Below are 16,958 nucleotides of genomic sequence, written 5' to 3'. Positions count from 1 at the left end.
TTTTTTTCTTATTCCTTTTCTTCCCTAAAACTATTTGTGGAGAAGACACCGTAAGTCATCCAAAGACCAAACTTGTAGGGTAGGTGTAGAACCCCCCCACTACTTGGGCAAGTGAAATGACCCCAATTGGCCTGGTGGTGGTGCTATAGAGCAACATTTTACATTTTGGCCCATATTTCCTGAACCGTGGGGCCTACAGTCATAATCCTTGCTTTATTCTACATAAATGCCCCATTGCATGTATTTAGCTCCGCCCCCATATTTTCCATCATCATTGGCAAAATATGTGACCTCCACATTTTTCTACTAGTCTGAGGTTTTCTGAGGACTCATGTTCAGGGGAGTCTGGAGCTCAAGAATTATAAAAAAAAATGGAATATTTGTAAACAATATGGCTGCCACGTGCCAATTAAGCCCCTCAGTTCACCCTAATTCACATAAATGGCTACAGATCGAGATTGCTTTGGCCAATTCTCATCAACCTTAACAGACCTGTACCCCACATGATTCTGTAGAAGCCCACCAAGTTTGACGCTGATTACTCAATAGGGGGCGCTATAACAACCAAAAATCTTTTTCTCAGCATCCGCTTGGCCAGTTGAACTGAAACTTTGCATGATACATCCATGGCCTAATATATACGTGGTCTGTTAAGGACAAATCATTGGACAAATATGGCCACCATTGGCCAATAAGCTTTGAACAGGCATTTGGAGGGCTTAGCATTGGCCAATCATTGCAAAAATTATATCATGTGTCCACTCTCTAATAGCCTATAAAGTGTGACCTCAATTGGACATAAGGTGGCGCTGTAGAGCATAAACAAGTCCCACATATTTTATCGTAGATCAAAATAAGTCAATTCATATCATTGTTTACACTGAGAATGACATTTTATCAAATACACGTCTTTTAAAATGCTTTAAAGTTTTTTTTTTTCGAAACATTAGCTTTTCAAACTAGTCTGTGGATATTAAGACAATTGTTTTAACGTTGGTTTTAAAACAATCTGTGGAGTCTGTAGGAAAATAATTATCAGAAAAACCTTGACTTTATTGCAAAGAATGGCCATGAGACATCGATGAATCTGTTCGGCCTGGCCTTTTCTGACATGGGAGGCTGTAGATTCTTTAGTTTTTATGTGATTGTGATAAATCTTGGTAAAAATATACATTGCTATTTTTGAGGAAGCATGCCAAGATTCATTTAAAATAATTGTCATTAGCCCCTATACTTAATCTAGTGCATAATTATTATAATGTTATTATATCTTTCTATGATTGAAATAAAGAAAAGATATTGGTTCCACATTACACATCTCATTAACATCTAAAACATTGCAATTATATGTATGCTCCAAAATTGCACAGGAAATGTGAAAATTTGACTTAAACCCAGGTTGGCCACATAATCAGTAATGGTAATATCTTTTCTGTCCAGCAGAGGGAGCATCAGCATCAAATACAAATTATGACTTCAAACATACTTATGGTCGTAAGCTTTGCAACATCTATCTTGTGGCAAAGGAAGTTTCTGAATTTTATATATTCCACCGAGCCGGGCAATTTTGCAAATACACAGTTTATAAAAAAACTACTGTTTTTCTGTAAATCATTAGAGTTTGAAAACAGATGTTTTCATACTGCTTGCTGAAATGTTTTTGCATCATCTCAAACTCTCTGTCTCAAAACAACTATGGAAGTCTCAAGATCAATAATTATTTTTAAAAATCTTGTCTTTTAAACACAATTTTATTGCAAGTTATGGATCAAGTACTTTGGTCCAACGTATTTGGAAACAGGGAACCACAAATCTGTCACTTATGCTTTGATTGTGACGAAAATTGATAAATACATTGACAATAATCAGCTGAGGAAACATGACATTTGGCTTGAATTGGCTGAAGTTGGCTCTTACAATGCTCAATGTACTGCCAACAATCTAAAATGTAATCATTCCTGTCTAAGATTAAAATAAAGACATGACTATTGTTTCAAATTATGCACTTTAATGAGAATTAACACTTTTCTCAAATTCTCGTCTCAAAGTCTCAACCATGGAAGTCTCAAGATCAATAATTATTTTTAAAAATCTTGCCTTTTAAGCACAATGTTATTGCAAGTTATGGAATAATCAGTTCGGTCTGGCCTATTCTGAAACAGGGCACCACAAAGTTGTCAGTTATGCTCTGATTGTAACCAAAATCTATTATTGATAATAATCAGTTGTGGAAACATATGACATTTGGCTTGATTCTGCTTATGTTGGCTCTTACAATGTTCAATTTACTGCCAAAAATCTAAAATGTTATTATTCCTGCCCAAGAATAAAATAAAAACATGAAAATTGTTTCTAATTATGCATCTTAATGAGAATTGTCACTTTGCAAATATGTGTAGGTTGTAGTGTACAGGAAATCCTATAATTTGATTTCAGCAAATTTTGGTCAGAGCAACAAGTGTTGTATTTTTCTCTGTCCACCAGAGGGAGTCAAATCAGTAACTGCAAATGTCATTGTTGAAATATACATGGAAAGCTTTACTGTACGTCTTTAAGCAAAGAGCATTTCTGAAAGTTATGCTTTCCACTGAGCCTAACAATTTTGCAAATACAAGTCTTAAAAACTTTCAGTAATTGCACAGTTGAAAAAAGATGGAGCATAGACATTTTCTTACTAATTCTTGAGTTTAAATCAAATTTTTCTTGAAACAATCTAAATTATTAAAAATATCATGACTTTTAAGCGCAGTGTAGCTGAAGATTTGAATAAATTGGTGTGAAATGGCTTATTCTGCTATAAAAGGTTAAAAATACCTCAAATACAAATACAAATAATTGTCTGATTATAACCAAATTTGACACAAATACACAAAATCACAAACTGACAGTGTATTAATAAATTGTCTCAAAAAACAGGCCTCCTGTGGACCTGTTGTAGCTCACCATGAAAACATTTGCCTTTGAAGATTGAGGTCATGCGTTTGATTCCCTGTCACAGATGTTGGATGGTGCTGTAGCACTTGTTGTGAACACACTCTTAATCTTAAGGAAGGGTCTTTCTTACAAATCCAATGATTTGCTGCCTTCTATGTCCAGAGTCATGAAATTTGTTTATGCTGCTAGTTTGTCCTAAAATGTTGCGTGGTTCCTTGTTGCTTCCTTTCAATAAATTGTTTCAAAAACTGCAGCTGTTCAACAGATGTCTTGTGGCTCACCATGAGAGCCTCTGCCTGTGAACTCTAGGGTAGTGGGTTCAAATCCCTGCCATGGATGTTAAACTGAGTTGTGTAGATTGTAGCAAATGTATCACCTAATGGTCTTAATTATAAGAAAAGGAGATCTTTCTTAAAAATCTAAGTGTCTGCTGCATTCTACGACCAGAGGCCACTACTTAAATCCTCAATGTCTTCCTGGTGCTTGGACCCCACAGATTGCCACTTGCAGCTATATTTTGAATTAGCTTTGTTTAATTTAGCCAAGCTGACTTCAGGCTCAGTGGACTCCACTAACACAATCCATATAAGATCTGTTCCTGCTAATTTTCCTGCTAAAGCTCACAAGCATGCATGCAATATTTAAGCAGCCCAGACAGATGAAGCGATATCAGCTAAAAAGAAAAGAAAAATGAACCTGAAAATATTATTTAAAACACTTAGATGTTTAGTTTGTTTAAGGCAAGCAACTAATACTTAATACAAAAAATACTTAAATAATCCTTGAACTTTATAGTATAAAATACTACAAAATATTGTAAAAACTCCACATACTGTGCATCCTAATACTATCTACTGACTTGTGTACGCTATTCTCAATTCATGAAACTGGAGAAATCATTTATAATTAGACTAAATAATTTCAAGCAGCAATATTTGATAGAAAACTGCAGTATACATTGTTCAACTGAAATGATGGAGTAAGAAAAAAAAAAAAAACACGTGGGAGCAGGTGAAGGTAAAATATAAAGAGAACTCCAGAACAGTGTAAGATCATCCTTTTGTACACAATATGAACTGATATGTATAGCAACCAAATGAATATTACACATTACATTTAGCCAAAGACAAAGCTCCTGTTACTGCCTCGGGTGGGTTGGGGGTCTCCTGTAATGGATCTCATTCTAGTAGAGGAGTAGCACTGGATCAGAAACAAAGGTGCCCCATCATTTCAGAAACATCATATGGACATCTTCAGAGATTATTCTCCCCTGTGAATCTCTTTTTATTTACCAATACTGGGGAATGTAGTGTGCTTGTCTTCTAATTGAATATTGTCTTTCTGCTGGTAAAGGTAGGCTCTGAGTTGAGACTTACTTTAGCTTGACTCTGTTGGTTACAAGGCTGTCTTGTGGAACCTAGTGCTTAATTGTAATTAATAGTGTCAGGTGTGGTTTCAGGTTAGCCAAAGGTGTGAATTGAGGAGGTGTTTCCTGGAAGAATCAGAGCCTGTAATGTTCAGAACCGACAAGAAGAAACAATAAAGATGTTCATATGACAAATTATCTCCTCCTAGAAGTGAAAGTATAACTGAAAATGAGAATGTCGGAGATGAAAATTTACAGAATTTGAGAAAGACATAAGTGTAAAATAGTTATTAAATTTATTTGAGGCTTGATTCCTGCCACAGGCTGAATAAAATTATGAAAAGTTTTGTTTTATTTTATTTTTTTTAACGAAGGGGTGCATTTTCCTTGTTAAAGAAAATGCACTTGTTTTAAAATCTTTGCCCATTAATTTTTGGAGAGTGAATCAATGTCCTTTAAAGCTCCACCATCGATGTGAGTCTTCAAAGATCTTTCCACAGTTCAGCCTACAGTATTGTCATCCACACTGTGTAAAAAAATGCACAGGCTGGGTCACATGCTCTCTGTGGGGTGATTAAGAGGTGTTGCATGTGGTCTAGATTTTGCATTTTTAAGTGCAGGTTCTGAATAGGCTGTATGCAGAAAGACATTACTAACTCCTCACAGTAAGCCAGAAAATACACACACAATAGTAAGCATTACCAATACATTTATACAGGCAGTAGTAACTAAAATTGTGGGGGTCTTTAATATCTGTACCATGCATAAACCTCTTATTTAAATAATGGTCATGTCTTTAAAGACTTTTTTATATTTTTTCTGTATTTGTTTACTTTTTCATACCAAGAACTACTGAGAATTGAACTAAACCTTTTAATTGCTCATTCTCAATTAAACCCATACTTCATATATGACTTTTTAACCATATGATAAAAAAAAACCCTACATATATTCCTTATGTCAAATCTTGTTAGGCAGTATATTCATAATATTAAATACAGCATGCTATGTAGTAGTATATTGGACAGTAAGTATCGAAGCAAAATATTGTTCTAGAGTAGCGCTTTAACCCAGCAAGCTGGTGACGTCACATGGCTTGTCCAATAGAACTGATCAAGCTATGCTAAGCCTTAACTTTAGCTTGGTATGGAGCAGCCTTGTCCAAAAGTTGTCTAAAACAGAGGGTGTATCAAGGCTTATTAATCCATGTCACTCTTTATATACTTCTCTGAGTTAGGTAATTAAAGATTCTGATCAAGGAGGTTTAAAAGCCATAAGTTTTTTGGGATGTTCAGAGTTAAATGGCTGAGAGACTGTATTACTAAACCACATTCTATTTGATATCATGTTCCTCACAAAATTTTGAAAGGGTTAGTGGCCTTGAATTCCTTGTTAAGTGTGACTATCAGCTTTCAAAAACCCCTTTGAAATTGTCACATTTCCTCTTCTGGAAAATGATATTTACCCATAATTTCTCTCCCCATAAGTCTATACTTTAAAGAAAGTCTAAAATAGAAAGGAATCATCTTTGTACAGGATTTAATGGACAGTGATTGATGTTTCTTGTCTTTAAACTGTTTCACTGCAAAATATGGTGTAAAACTACATGTAAGGGCTATGAGAACATCTGTAAAATAAACAATAAGTCTCATCCAAAGATATCTTCAAAGTTCCTTATTTTAGTCCACTTTCTCATTGGCTACTTTGAAAGTCTCTAATGTAGACATGTTTGATTCAAAAATGTAGTAAACAGACTGATTAGCAACAATTTTCACTATCCTACCGTTGAGGTGTCAGTGGGAGACAAAGGATTTTATTTTTATTAGTTATTTCTTGTTGCTGTTTAGGCTAAAGACAGACATTACCAAATTATATTTAACATCTATCCAGTTAGCAAGCTTTTTCAGAACAGATTTAAATTAGAGACTGAGCCTTGTGTTTTTGTACGTCTGCTGTAGAGACAACTGTAACTATGTAACTGCATGAAACACGCAGAACATTTTGAAATGTGGGTTGTCCTGAGATCCATTTCACCAAGCAGATTATTCTGAACTGCTCGTTTTTTAGCTAAGGGAAAGAGTGCGGATATGTTACCTGCTTTACCACAGACAGTCAAATATTCATACGACAGCTGGGTCGTATATGTGTCTATTAGTCATGCAAGCCTCCACTAAGTCAGGTATCAATTTAGGCACCAGTGCACAAAGCAAGGTCCATAAAGACACGGAGGAGCGAGTTTGGTGTGGAAGAACTTGACTGGCCTGCACAGAGTCCTGACCTCAACCCAATAGAACACCTTTGGGATGAATTAGAGCAGAGACTGCGAGCCAGGCCTTCTCCTCCAACATCAGTGTCTGACCTCACAAATTTGCTTCTGGAAGAATGGGACAAAACTCCCATAAACACTCCTAAACCTTGTGGAAAGTCTTCCCAGAAGAGCTGAAGCTGTTATAGATGCAAAGGGTGGGCCAACATCATATTAAACCCTATGGATTAAGAATGGGGTGTCACTCAAGTTCATATGCGTGTGAAGGTAGATGAGTGAATACTTTTGGCAATATAGTGTAGCTCTTTACCTGCATAAAACCTCTAGGCAAGATATTTTGAGGAGTAGGATAAATCACCTTATCAAAAGAAAAACTTACCAGCACTGAAACTACAAAGCTGAAGTTAGCGTTTTATTCGCCACCTTCTAGATCAATATTTCCCATTCCACCTTAAATGGTAACTGCTGCACTATTTAAGGTGGAACAGGAAAATTCAAAGAAACAAGAATGTCCTTATCAGAAAATGTTACCAGCATTAAAAGAATAATTAGTTAATTATGATAGCCTAATCACATTATCAGAGGGTAAGTAGTAACACTACACTGAGTCTGCACTGAATTAACATTAAAAACCAATAAACCTCTTAAAACACTGAGTTTCAACGCTGTACTAATGATATGCGAATGCTTGATAGGCCCATTCGATGGGTAGGAATTGTTAGAACACCGCCTCTCTTTAGTTCTACATTTCTTTGCTTTGAACACGGGTGTTGCCGCAGAGGACGACTGGGTTTGCCATTCTTATGTCTACATATTTAGTGATATCGTTTTACTTCTTTTCACTAAAGTTCAGCACTGTGAGCTACGCCTCCACCAACGTTGCTCAGGTAAACAACTCCTATCAAGCCAGACTGTCTTTTTGAGTCTGTGTGTGACATCAATACATAAAGACGTCTGACGTGGTCTAAAAAACTTCCCACCAAATCCAACCAGACAGCTCTGACTTTTAAATGAATATTTTAGGCTTTACAGGGAGATTCACAGCAGTGCAGTAACACCATATTTTAGCAGATTGTTTTCCTCTTGACTCAGTGATGTGAAGTCTTTCAGTTTTAACAAACATCTTACATAGTGCAGCTTTAATAATGTGTCTCCTTTAGGATGTCATGATACTATTGTTATTAAACATATCGGAGCTGGACCTATTTGAATCTATTAATTTCATTATTCTTTTGGGTGAATATCATATGTTTGTAACTGGAAAAAAATGTACCTTCTTTCATTTATTTGTGACTTTACTCAATTCCTTCAAAGATGTACATTTATGAAGAAACCTAGCAAAAAGAAAAAATCTGTAAATAAACTCAAGACGAAACACCTAATTTAACTTATTTTCTTTCTTTTTTATGTACCTGTTTTTCTGTTTTTGCCTCGTGACCTTTCATTGTTAGCTGTAATGACACTTATGTAGTTTCATTTTTTCATCTTCGTGTTTTCTATTGACTGTTTCCCCTTTTGCACTGTCATTTTGCACTGTCACTCAATAAAAGGAAAACTGTAACTGAGCAGGGCTGAAGATTAGCTTCTTTCATGGACCCGAAATTGACGACAATTAGCTGGGTTCACCGAAAAAAAAGCCTGGCTTACTGAGTTAGATCGCTTCATGGAAAGCCCCCTGTGCCAGCTCCCGTTCTCAACCCCGCAATGAATTAAACTACAAGGTGTCAACTGGAAACAACTGAACACACATGAACAGCAGATGAGAGGCTTGAGCTTATTTCCTTCAGCTGTTAATTGTGCTATCACTCTAAATTGGCCAAATCTGACGCCCTGACCGGTCCCCTGATTTCATTGGGCAGCCATTTAATAGGTATCATTCAAAAGCAGCAACATGGGGGCATTATTATATATTTCCACAGCATCCTCAGGAAGTCGTGCTGTCTGCGCTAGCGCTGTATCTGAGGAGTCACGTTCACGCTAACTTGACGCACAATGCGGAGGAACAAGCTGCTCCTTTTGATCTCAGCAACGCTGGCTTCTTTAGCGTTTTGTCAGGAAACCGCTCAGAAAGCTGACTTTCCCTCTGAAGTGACCGCTGGAACAGCCCGGCTCGGGCGGCTGGTTGTTGGGAAAGGAGTAAAGCTGCTCTCAGGAGGAGCAGAGAAAAATAATGGCAGTGAAGTGCAAGATGGGCTTATCGACCACTCCGAAGGATACCAGTCTGATCAACAGGGGTCAACGGGTAAGTATTAAAGCAGTCACGGGCTGACTGGGCCAGCCTTTTCCGTTGAGTTTGTCAGGCTTTGAGTGAATTGCGTGCTTTTAAAGCAACGAGCAGAACAAAACGACAGCCGACAGAAATGAATCGTCTTTAGTTGTAAGTCCTGATGCACAAAACGCATCCTCTGATTTCTGAGTTCATACCTGGCCTGTAAAACTGTAGGGATATGCAGACTTTCTTTGAAAATCTATCCTCGACTGACAACCTAATACTAGCTGTTTCCTTTAAGCTGTAAATGTACTTCCTTTATTAAGCAGATGGTCAAAAGGTAAGAGTGTAGGATAGGAACTGCTTCTTGCACAGACAGGCATGAGATGCAGTGAATGTATAGGGGGGAGATCATTTGGGTTTTTCACTGGTATAGGATTGAAATTTGGTGGTCTTATGGTTTGACACATTCCCCTAAACCCCTCTAAGTAGTGTGTGGGGTGTTTATTTTTTTTTATTCCTGGTTGTCTTTAAATGAGTGCCATGTTTTTGGTAGTTGAGGCAAATTTAACTTGATCACTCAAATCAAACCTTTTTTTTTTTCATGCCTATATGTCCCCTGGCTTTGATTTCTCATCTCAATTAGCACTTGTTTTATGAGTTCTGTTGCATGGAGTTGATGCTGGCTGGTCTTCCTTGGCATCCATTTTGGTTTTTTTGATAAAATGGGTGGTTTTCAGAAGCATCTTTTTAAACTTGATGCTTTAAAGCCAAAAAGAGAAACCTTGTGCTACTTTTGTCTTGTCTAATTGTCTAATGTCTAACACTACATGTTGCATGGTACAAAGCAGCAGAGTCCAAGTTGCAGCGCTTGAATCCTTCTGTACATTGTGGTGATGATGCTATGGCTCTGCGTGTTCAAGGATCTAGAGTGCCTAACTTCATGGTTGACAGAGGTGGGTTTATTGACCTCCACTGGTTTAATAGGTTGATTGGGCCAAATGGTGTAATATGGCTTTTGCTCTCCTCTCAGGTGAAGATGGTCTGCTTCCTGTGTCACAGATGCCTGCCAACTGTGGTTTCTCAGTGAAAAGGGCTCGCAGGGATGTTCTCCTAACTGCTAATTATAAAGGCTGTCATGTTATGCAAGAGGTCTGTGCTTATGTAAAGTTGCTAGTTTGGCATTTTCACAAGCTTACACATTCCTTAGGCTTAAATAATTACTTAGTTATGTTGACCTGTACATCTGTAGTAACATACTGTGCTTATCAGATAATGTTCAAAAGAAATTATGGAGCTATATAATTGATCTGTCAACTAAATTGGTATCTCAGTTCAAACTGAACTGACATTTGAATTCTCCAGAGCTCAGTGTAAAATGGCCAAATGAATCGTGTTACTGTCTTGAGCTTATTTCTATAAGCCAGGGGCTCAACTCTGGTCCAGGAGGGCTGGTGTCTGGTCTTTGTTGCCCCAACACCTGATCCAACTCCTGTTAATTGTCAGATGAATTAGGGTTGAGTAGAGGAATGAACAAATGTTCTGGACACTGGCCCTCCATGTCCAGAGGTCCACACCCACATGCTATAAGCATTGATCAGTACTCCCCAACACTGTCTTGTAGCATGTTGGGCATTTGTGAAAAATGGCTGGTAACATCTGCCAGAACATGCTGAGCATCTGGCTGTACTAATTGGTTATTCTAAGCAGTGTTCTTGATTTTCTGAACTATCTCTCTTGCAGGGTGAGACCTACATTTTGACACTGCATTTGTGGGGAGCTCCCATGAGCATACTCTGTCCTGCCTCATCTGTAGAGGGAGCCACAAATGCTATTACTCCAGCCACTGAATCCATCTTGGCCAGTGACCCTCAACAGCCTGGGCTGTTCCCAGGCTACAAACCTTATAAGCATCCCTTTTACCAGTATGGTTATCCTTGGGTTTTCCCCACAAGCACTGTACAAACCACAGCTAGCACCACTACAACAGCTACAACAGTCCCTACTGTTCCTGCCAGTGATCCTCAAAAGCCTGACTCTCCTTTTGATCAGATCTATCCCTTTGGCTATGCTCCTTACCGCTATTGGCCTTATTACAAATATGGCTATCCATGGGCTCACCCCACACTTGCCCCTACAGATGCTCCAACCACTACAGCTAGCACAACAACCACTACCGCTAGCACAACTACCTCAACAGCCCCTACTGTTCCTGCCAGTGATCCTCAAAAGCCTGCCTCTCCTTTTGATCAGATCTATCCCTTTGGCTATGCTCCTTACCGCTATTGGCCTTATTACAAATATGGCTATCCATGGGCTCACCCCACACTTGCCCCTACAGTTGCTCCAACCACTACAGCTAGCACAACCACTACAGCTAGCACAACTACCTCAACAGCCCCTACTGTTCCTGCCAGTGATCCTCAAAAGCCTGCCTCTCCTTTTGATCAGATCTATCCCTTTGGCTATGCTCCTTACCGCTATTGGCCTTATTACAAATATGGCTATCCATGGGCTCACCCCACACTTGCCCCTACAGATGCTCCAACCACTACAGCTAGCACAACAACCACTACAGCTAGCACAACTACCTCAACAGCCCCTCCTCTTCCTGCCAGTGATGCCCAAAAGCCTTTTGATCAGATCTATCCCTTTGGCTATGCTCCTTACCGCTATTGGCCTTATTACAAATATGGCTATCCATGGGCTCACCCCACACATCCCCCTACAGTTGCTCCAACCACTACAGCTAGCACAACAACCACTACAGCTCCTACTGTACCTACTTGGTATGATCTTGTTTATGATCCTGATCAGTATCCTGTTCTACCAGTATGGTGACTTATGGGTGCACCCTAAAAGTACCCCTCTAGTTGCCCTAGTGACTACATGTCCAATTCATCCAGTAACCCTTTCAGTTTCTCCAGTGTTGTGGTCCATATCTTTCACTGTCTGCAACTTGTGTTCATTTGTTGTACAATAAAGTAGTCGAATACTAGGCTTCATATTGGTGTGATGTTGATTGGTGTCCTGCTACAACAGGTTTCAGAAACCCTGAACTTAAGGTTGCAAGTTTCAGTGATTGTGATCTAATGTCATGTATAGATGACTCAAAATAGAACTGCTGTACCTGGAGTCAGATGTTATACTTCCATTAGTGTAGTGCCCCACAAGCTTAAGTCTGGAGTCTCAGGATGATGAGACAGGATAATGGTGTTCATAAAATTGATGGCTGTAGTGGCTTTGGCATGGAAACTTTTGTCCCAGACTTTCTCTTGTTTCTGACACTGGGGGATTTTTGTGATCAGCTGCACTAGACAAGTTTTAGGGCACTACCTAAACAGGTAGTCAGATCACATTGGTAAATCCTTGTCACTACATATCTTAAAGACTAACTAGTTTTTGCAGTGTGTTACAAATGATGTTCCTATTAAAACAGATTCTTGGATTTTTATGGCGAACTGTGGCTCAGCTGGCTTTCTATGCTAAATCTGCTGAAGACAAGCTTATTCTCTTGTATTAAAGAGCCCATAGAGTTTATACACTTTTAAAGGGGGCACATAACATCAGTTAAGTGTGGATGGTCAGGTGTCTTGGAATAGGGCCATGTCTCACAGCTACTGTTAAACTGCAGGTGTCTAATTTTAAACATTTCATTTCTATAATACTAGGATATTTTACAGTATAATGTAAGCATGTTTAAAGCTGAACACACTGATGGTTACAATTCTATACAGTTTAGGGCATCTCAAAGAGACATGTATATTAATTTAATCTCAGCACCTGCCAAAGAAAAGATACTGATGTATCTTAGTGCAGATGATATTGTGGGTTTCATAAAAGGCCACATCCTATAGAAAAGTACAACTACTAAAACAAATGCATTTTTGTCTACTACTATCCTTTGGCTATGTGTAGCACTTCAGTAATCCCTAATTGGGGATTTAGTGTGTTCAAATAAAGCAAATGATTTTTTTCTTTTTCATACTAGTACATGTGATGTCTCCAGTTGTGCCCCAAACATATTCAATATGCTCCCATTAATACACCATTTCAAACTGTAATGGAAATATGGTGTCACTCTTGTATTCCAAGAACTTGTAATTACTATAAATCAAGCACTACTTTTTTTGTCAAAAAAAGTAGCTGTAACAAACCTCAAGAGGATCAAACACTACTGTAGCACCTAAAGTATTTTTTCTGAGATTACTGGAACAATAACATAAGCACTCACTTGAGCTCCTCCAGCTGGACACTCTTCTCATGCTCTCGGCTTTTCAGGCCAACAAATTCGGAATGCATTTGCTCCAGTTCCAAGACCAGCCGCTGATTTTTACTACATGTAGAGAGAGATTGTAGAGTGATCCACTGAGATTATGAAAAATGGAAGTAATAAAAGAAGTCTGGAGTGTTGAAATCACTGACTCTGTGAGCTCATCGATTATCTTCTGTTTGTGGTTGATGTCATCACGCAGGCGCCCGAGCTGTTTGTGCTGTGATTCGCAATGGTTTTCTCGCAGCTGTTCCCACAAAGAGAATCCAATATTAATACTACCACAAGATTTATTTGCTATACTGGGATCAGTACATAACAGGACAAGCATTTGCGCTAGCAGCATTTGTAGACAGAAATTTGCATTTATGACATTGCCAGCACCATCTAACTGGTGTCGGTGAACAGTTGATTATCACAGATGTCTACATTTACCTTCATATCGCCAGACTCCTCAGTGTCTTGCTGGTTGTCTAGAAGGCTCTCTGTAAATAAAGAGGCTATTGAGCACAGATGGTATCTCTATGTTTAGCACAGGAATGACGTAGCAGCATTCTTTAAGAACAAAGTGGTTACAGGTTTTCAGTTAGTTTTCTAGAGTTTTTTTTGTTTGTTTTTTTTGTTTTGTTTTATATTATAGCAGTGTCCCTGTGGAAAAATTAAAATGATTCATATACAGTGATAAGCCAACACATTATAACTACCAGGCTAATATTCTGTGGATCTCATGTTCCTCAACCAGTTCCTGACCAATATATGTACGGTGGCAGGGTGCATTATCCTCCTGAAAGAGGCCACTGCCATGAATGGATGTACCTAGTCCGCAGCAATGTTTAGGTAGATATGTCATATTGCCATCCACATGAGTGCCTGGACCCAGAGTTCACACTTCCTCTACCGATCTGTCTTTATCCCACAGTGCATAATGGTGCCATCACTTCCTCCAGACAAACAGTGCACATGGACCTGGCCGTCCATGTAATGTAAAAGAAAACAGGACACACAGGACCAAATGATCTTCCACTGCTCTGAGACCCAGTTCTGACACTCTTTTGACAGAGGACAGGGTCTGCAGCTCCACAGCCTTTATATGCAGAAGGGTGTGATGCACTTTGTGTTGTGACACGTCCCTCCCTTAACCACCATTAAAAATTTCTGCACCACAGTAGCCCTTCTTTGGTTTGGATCAGCCTTGCCATTTCTGAGATGCTCCCTTCCAGACATGTCAAAGTCGCTCAGGTCTTTATCCCTGCCCATTTTTCCAGCACATCCACTACAAGAACTGACTGTTTACCATCTAATATATCCCAGTCCTTGACATGCGCTGTTCTTCTGAGATAATCAAAATGATTTGCTTCAGTGTTGAGAGGTCATAATGTTCTGGCTTATTTATGGAATCACTTGGTTCGAAAACAACTGTCAGCATAGTAAGCTGTTGACTGTTACATGTTGGACTGCAGAACCATTTTTGAATGTTAACACTGAAATGCGTCGATTTGCTTGGTGGGATACTGAACATAATACAGGACATACCTGAATTTTGCAGTCTTGCAAGCTCTTCACTCAGACAGTCATAGTTCTCCTCCAGCTGCCTCTTCTTCAGCTCCATGTTTTGCATATACTCAGTCAGAGAGCGGATCTTCGCTTCATGCTAGCACATATAAACCAAAATACAGTCAATGCTATAGATAGATGCTCTGTCCCAATTATATACAAAACACTTCTAGGTATTATGCTGACCAGTAGGTATCAGTACTGCAGGAAAACTGCTCAAAACAAGCTCCCTCAAAAGAGGAAAAGGGGTGTATTCAGTGCTCCCAGGTGTTAAAAGACCTCTTCAAACCATGCTTCTTTCTCTCTGGCCTTTCCCTGACCAAAGGATAACTTGAGAACCACCTGCGAACGGCATGTTCCACCATTTAAAATTGCAACTATTTTTGTCTCTGTCAAAGAAGCAACATTCCTTCTCTTACTTAATTACGCACACACTCATGTGCACTTTCTCTCTAGCACTCTTTCACTCATCTACACGTGCTCCCCCTCTCTCTCACTTTCTCTAACACTCACATATTCACACTAGCTAAATAGCCATTTAGCTCATGTTCACAGTAAATATACTGATGATTGTTGATTTCATTTGCATCTTAGAGTAAACTGTGCATTAATAGATGTTTCATTTTCACCAAATTGTCTGTCTTGGTTGTTACCAATATCTATATGAAGGAAATCACACTTATTAAATCCTTAAGAAATCAAACCATTCATATTATTTTTTTAGGCAGAAATTAGAAATTGATATTGAAGATTTGATTACATATAAGACTGTGTGCCTTCTGCCCAATGACTGCCGGGATAGGCTCCAGCACCCCTTGCAACCCAGAAGGATATGCAGCTTAGATAATGTGTGTTTATATAAGACTGATTTATTAAAATATGAGACTGATCAATTAATGAGAATGATTAATATTTATGGGCCAGGGAATATTATGTAGCTAAAAGTGCTATACACTCATACCATAAGGTACACTTACCTAGCTTACCTACTTTATTAGGATCACCTGTCTACCTACTCATTCATGCAATTATCAAATCGGTGAATTATTTGGCCGCAGTGCAGTGCATAGTCATGCAGATACAGGCCAGCAGCTTCAGGTAATGTTCACATCAACCACCGGAATGGGGAAAAAATGTGATCTCAGTGATTTTGGCCATGGCATGATTGTGGGCTGATTTGCGTATTTCTAGAACTGCCGATCTCCTGAAATTTTCACACACAACAGTCTCTAGAGTTTACTCAGAACGGTGCAATAAAGAAAAACATCCAGTGAATGGCAGGTCTACAGATGGAAATGCCTTGTTGATGAGAGAGGTCAATGAAGAATGGCCTGACTGGTTTGAGCTGATTGAAAGGCTACAGTAACTCAGATAACCATTCTGTACAATTGTGAGCAGAAAAGCATCTCAGAAAGCAAAACACATTGGGCCTTGAGGCAGACGGGTCGCAACAGCAGAAGACCACATCAGGTTCGTTTTCTGTCAGTTAAGAACAGAAAGCTCCAGCTGCAGCAGGCACATGCTCACCAAAACTGGACAGCTGAAGACTGGAAAAATGTGGTCTGGTCTGATGAATCTTGATTGCTGCTGATGGACACAGATTAGAGTAGTGTTCTTAATAACGGGCTTGGTGACTGTATATACTGTGTACTAATCTTAATAGTGTAAGTGTTGAATAGTGTTGATGTGTGCCAAATATTAATAAAATGAATGCAAAATATTAATGAAAGTAACCATTTTGTACTTAGGGGAGGTGATGTTGCTATGCACTACAAGTATGTGGAAACCCCTTCTAAGTAGTGAGTTTGGTTATTTAAACCACAGCCATTACTACAGCTGCTTATCCTCAAGTATACAGCTATGTAATTTGCATATGGGTGGGTCGTACTGAACAAGTCAATTTGTCAAATTTCTGCACTGCTAGAGCTATGTTATTGTGAAGTGAACACATCTAAGAACAACTTAGCTGCACAGCAGGAGGCCACGCAAGTGTATCCTTGGAAGCAAAACTCTACCATTTTCCAAAGTGCCTCTGAAAGCAACATCCGCACAAGAGGTGTCCGTCAAGAGCTTAGTGGATTGAGTTTCTATGGCTAAGCAGCCACACACAAGTCTATGATCACCTAGAGTGGTATAAAGCACACTGTCATTGGACTCCAGAACAATGGAAACACATTCTCATGCTTCACTATCTGGCAGTCTGGTTGATGAACATGGGTTTAGCGGATGGCAGGTGAATGCTACCTGCTGGAATGCAGTGTTCCATAATGGTCTGGGGATGTTTTTCATGCTTTGAGCCCCTTAGTGAAATGCTTTGGAAGAATTTGACTGGTCTGCACAAAGCCCTGGGCTCAAC

The 16,958-nt window shown here is 39.1% G+C and overlaps 1 protein-coding gene across 1 annotated transcript in view; it reads right to left on the bottom strand.

Moving 5' to 3' along the window:
• Nucleotides 1-16,958, bottom strand: part of kif5ab (kinesin family member 5A, b) — a 64,976-nt gene that overhangs the window by 10,025 nt on the left and 37,993 nt on the right. Inside the window, exons 17-20 of the mRNA XM_036571190.1 lie at nt 14,582-14,699; nt 13,484-13,533; nt 13,201-13,295; nt 13,010-13,111 (exon numbers count right to left, since the gene is read on the bottom strand). Of these exons, the coding sequence (XP_036427083.1) occupies nt 13,010-13,111; nt 13,201-13,295; nt 13,484-13,533; nt 14,582-14,699 (365 nt within the window). The remainder of the gene's footprint in view (nt 1-13,009; nt 13,112-13,200; nt 13,296-13,483; nt 13,534-14,581; nt 14,700-16,958) is intronic.

The sequence above is a fragment of the Colossoma macropomum genome, unplaced genomic scaffold (assembly GCF_904425465.1).
Source record: "Colossoma macropomum unplaced genomic scaffold, Colossoma_macropomum, whole genome shotgun sequence".
Taxonomy (NCBI): Eukaryota; Metazoa; Chordata; class Actinopteri; order Characiformes; family Serrasalmidae; genus Colossoma; species Colossoma macropomum.
The sequence above is the reverse complement of the archived record's forward strand: the minus strand, read 5'-3'. Positions and strand labels throughout refer to the sequence as shown.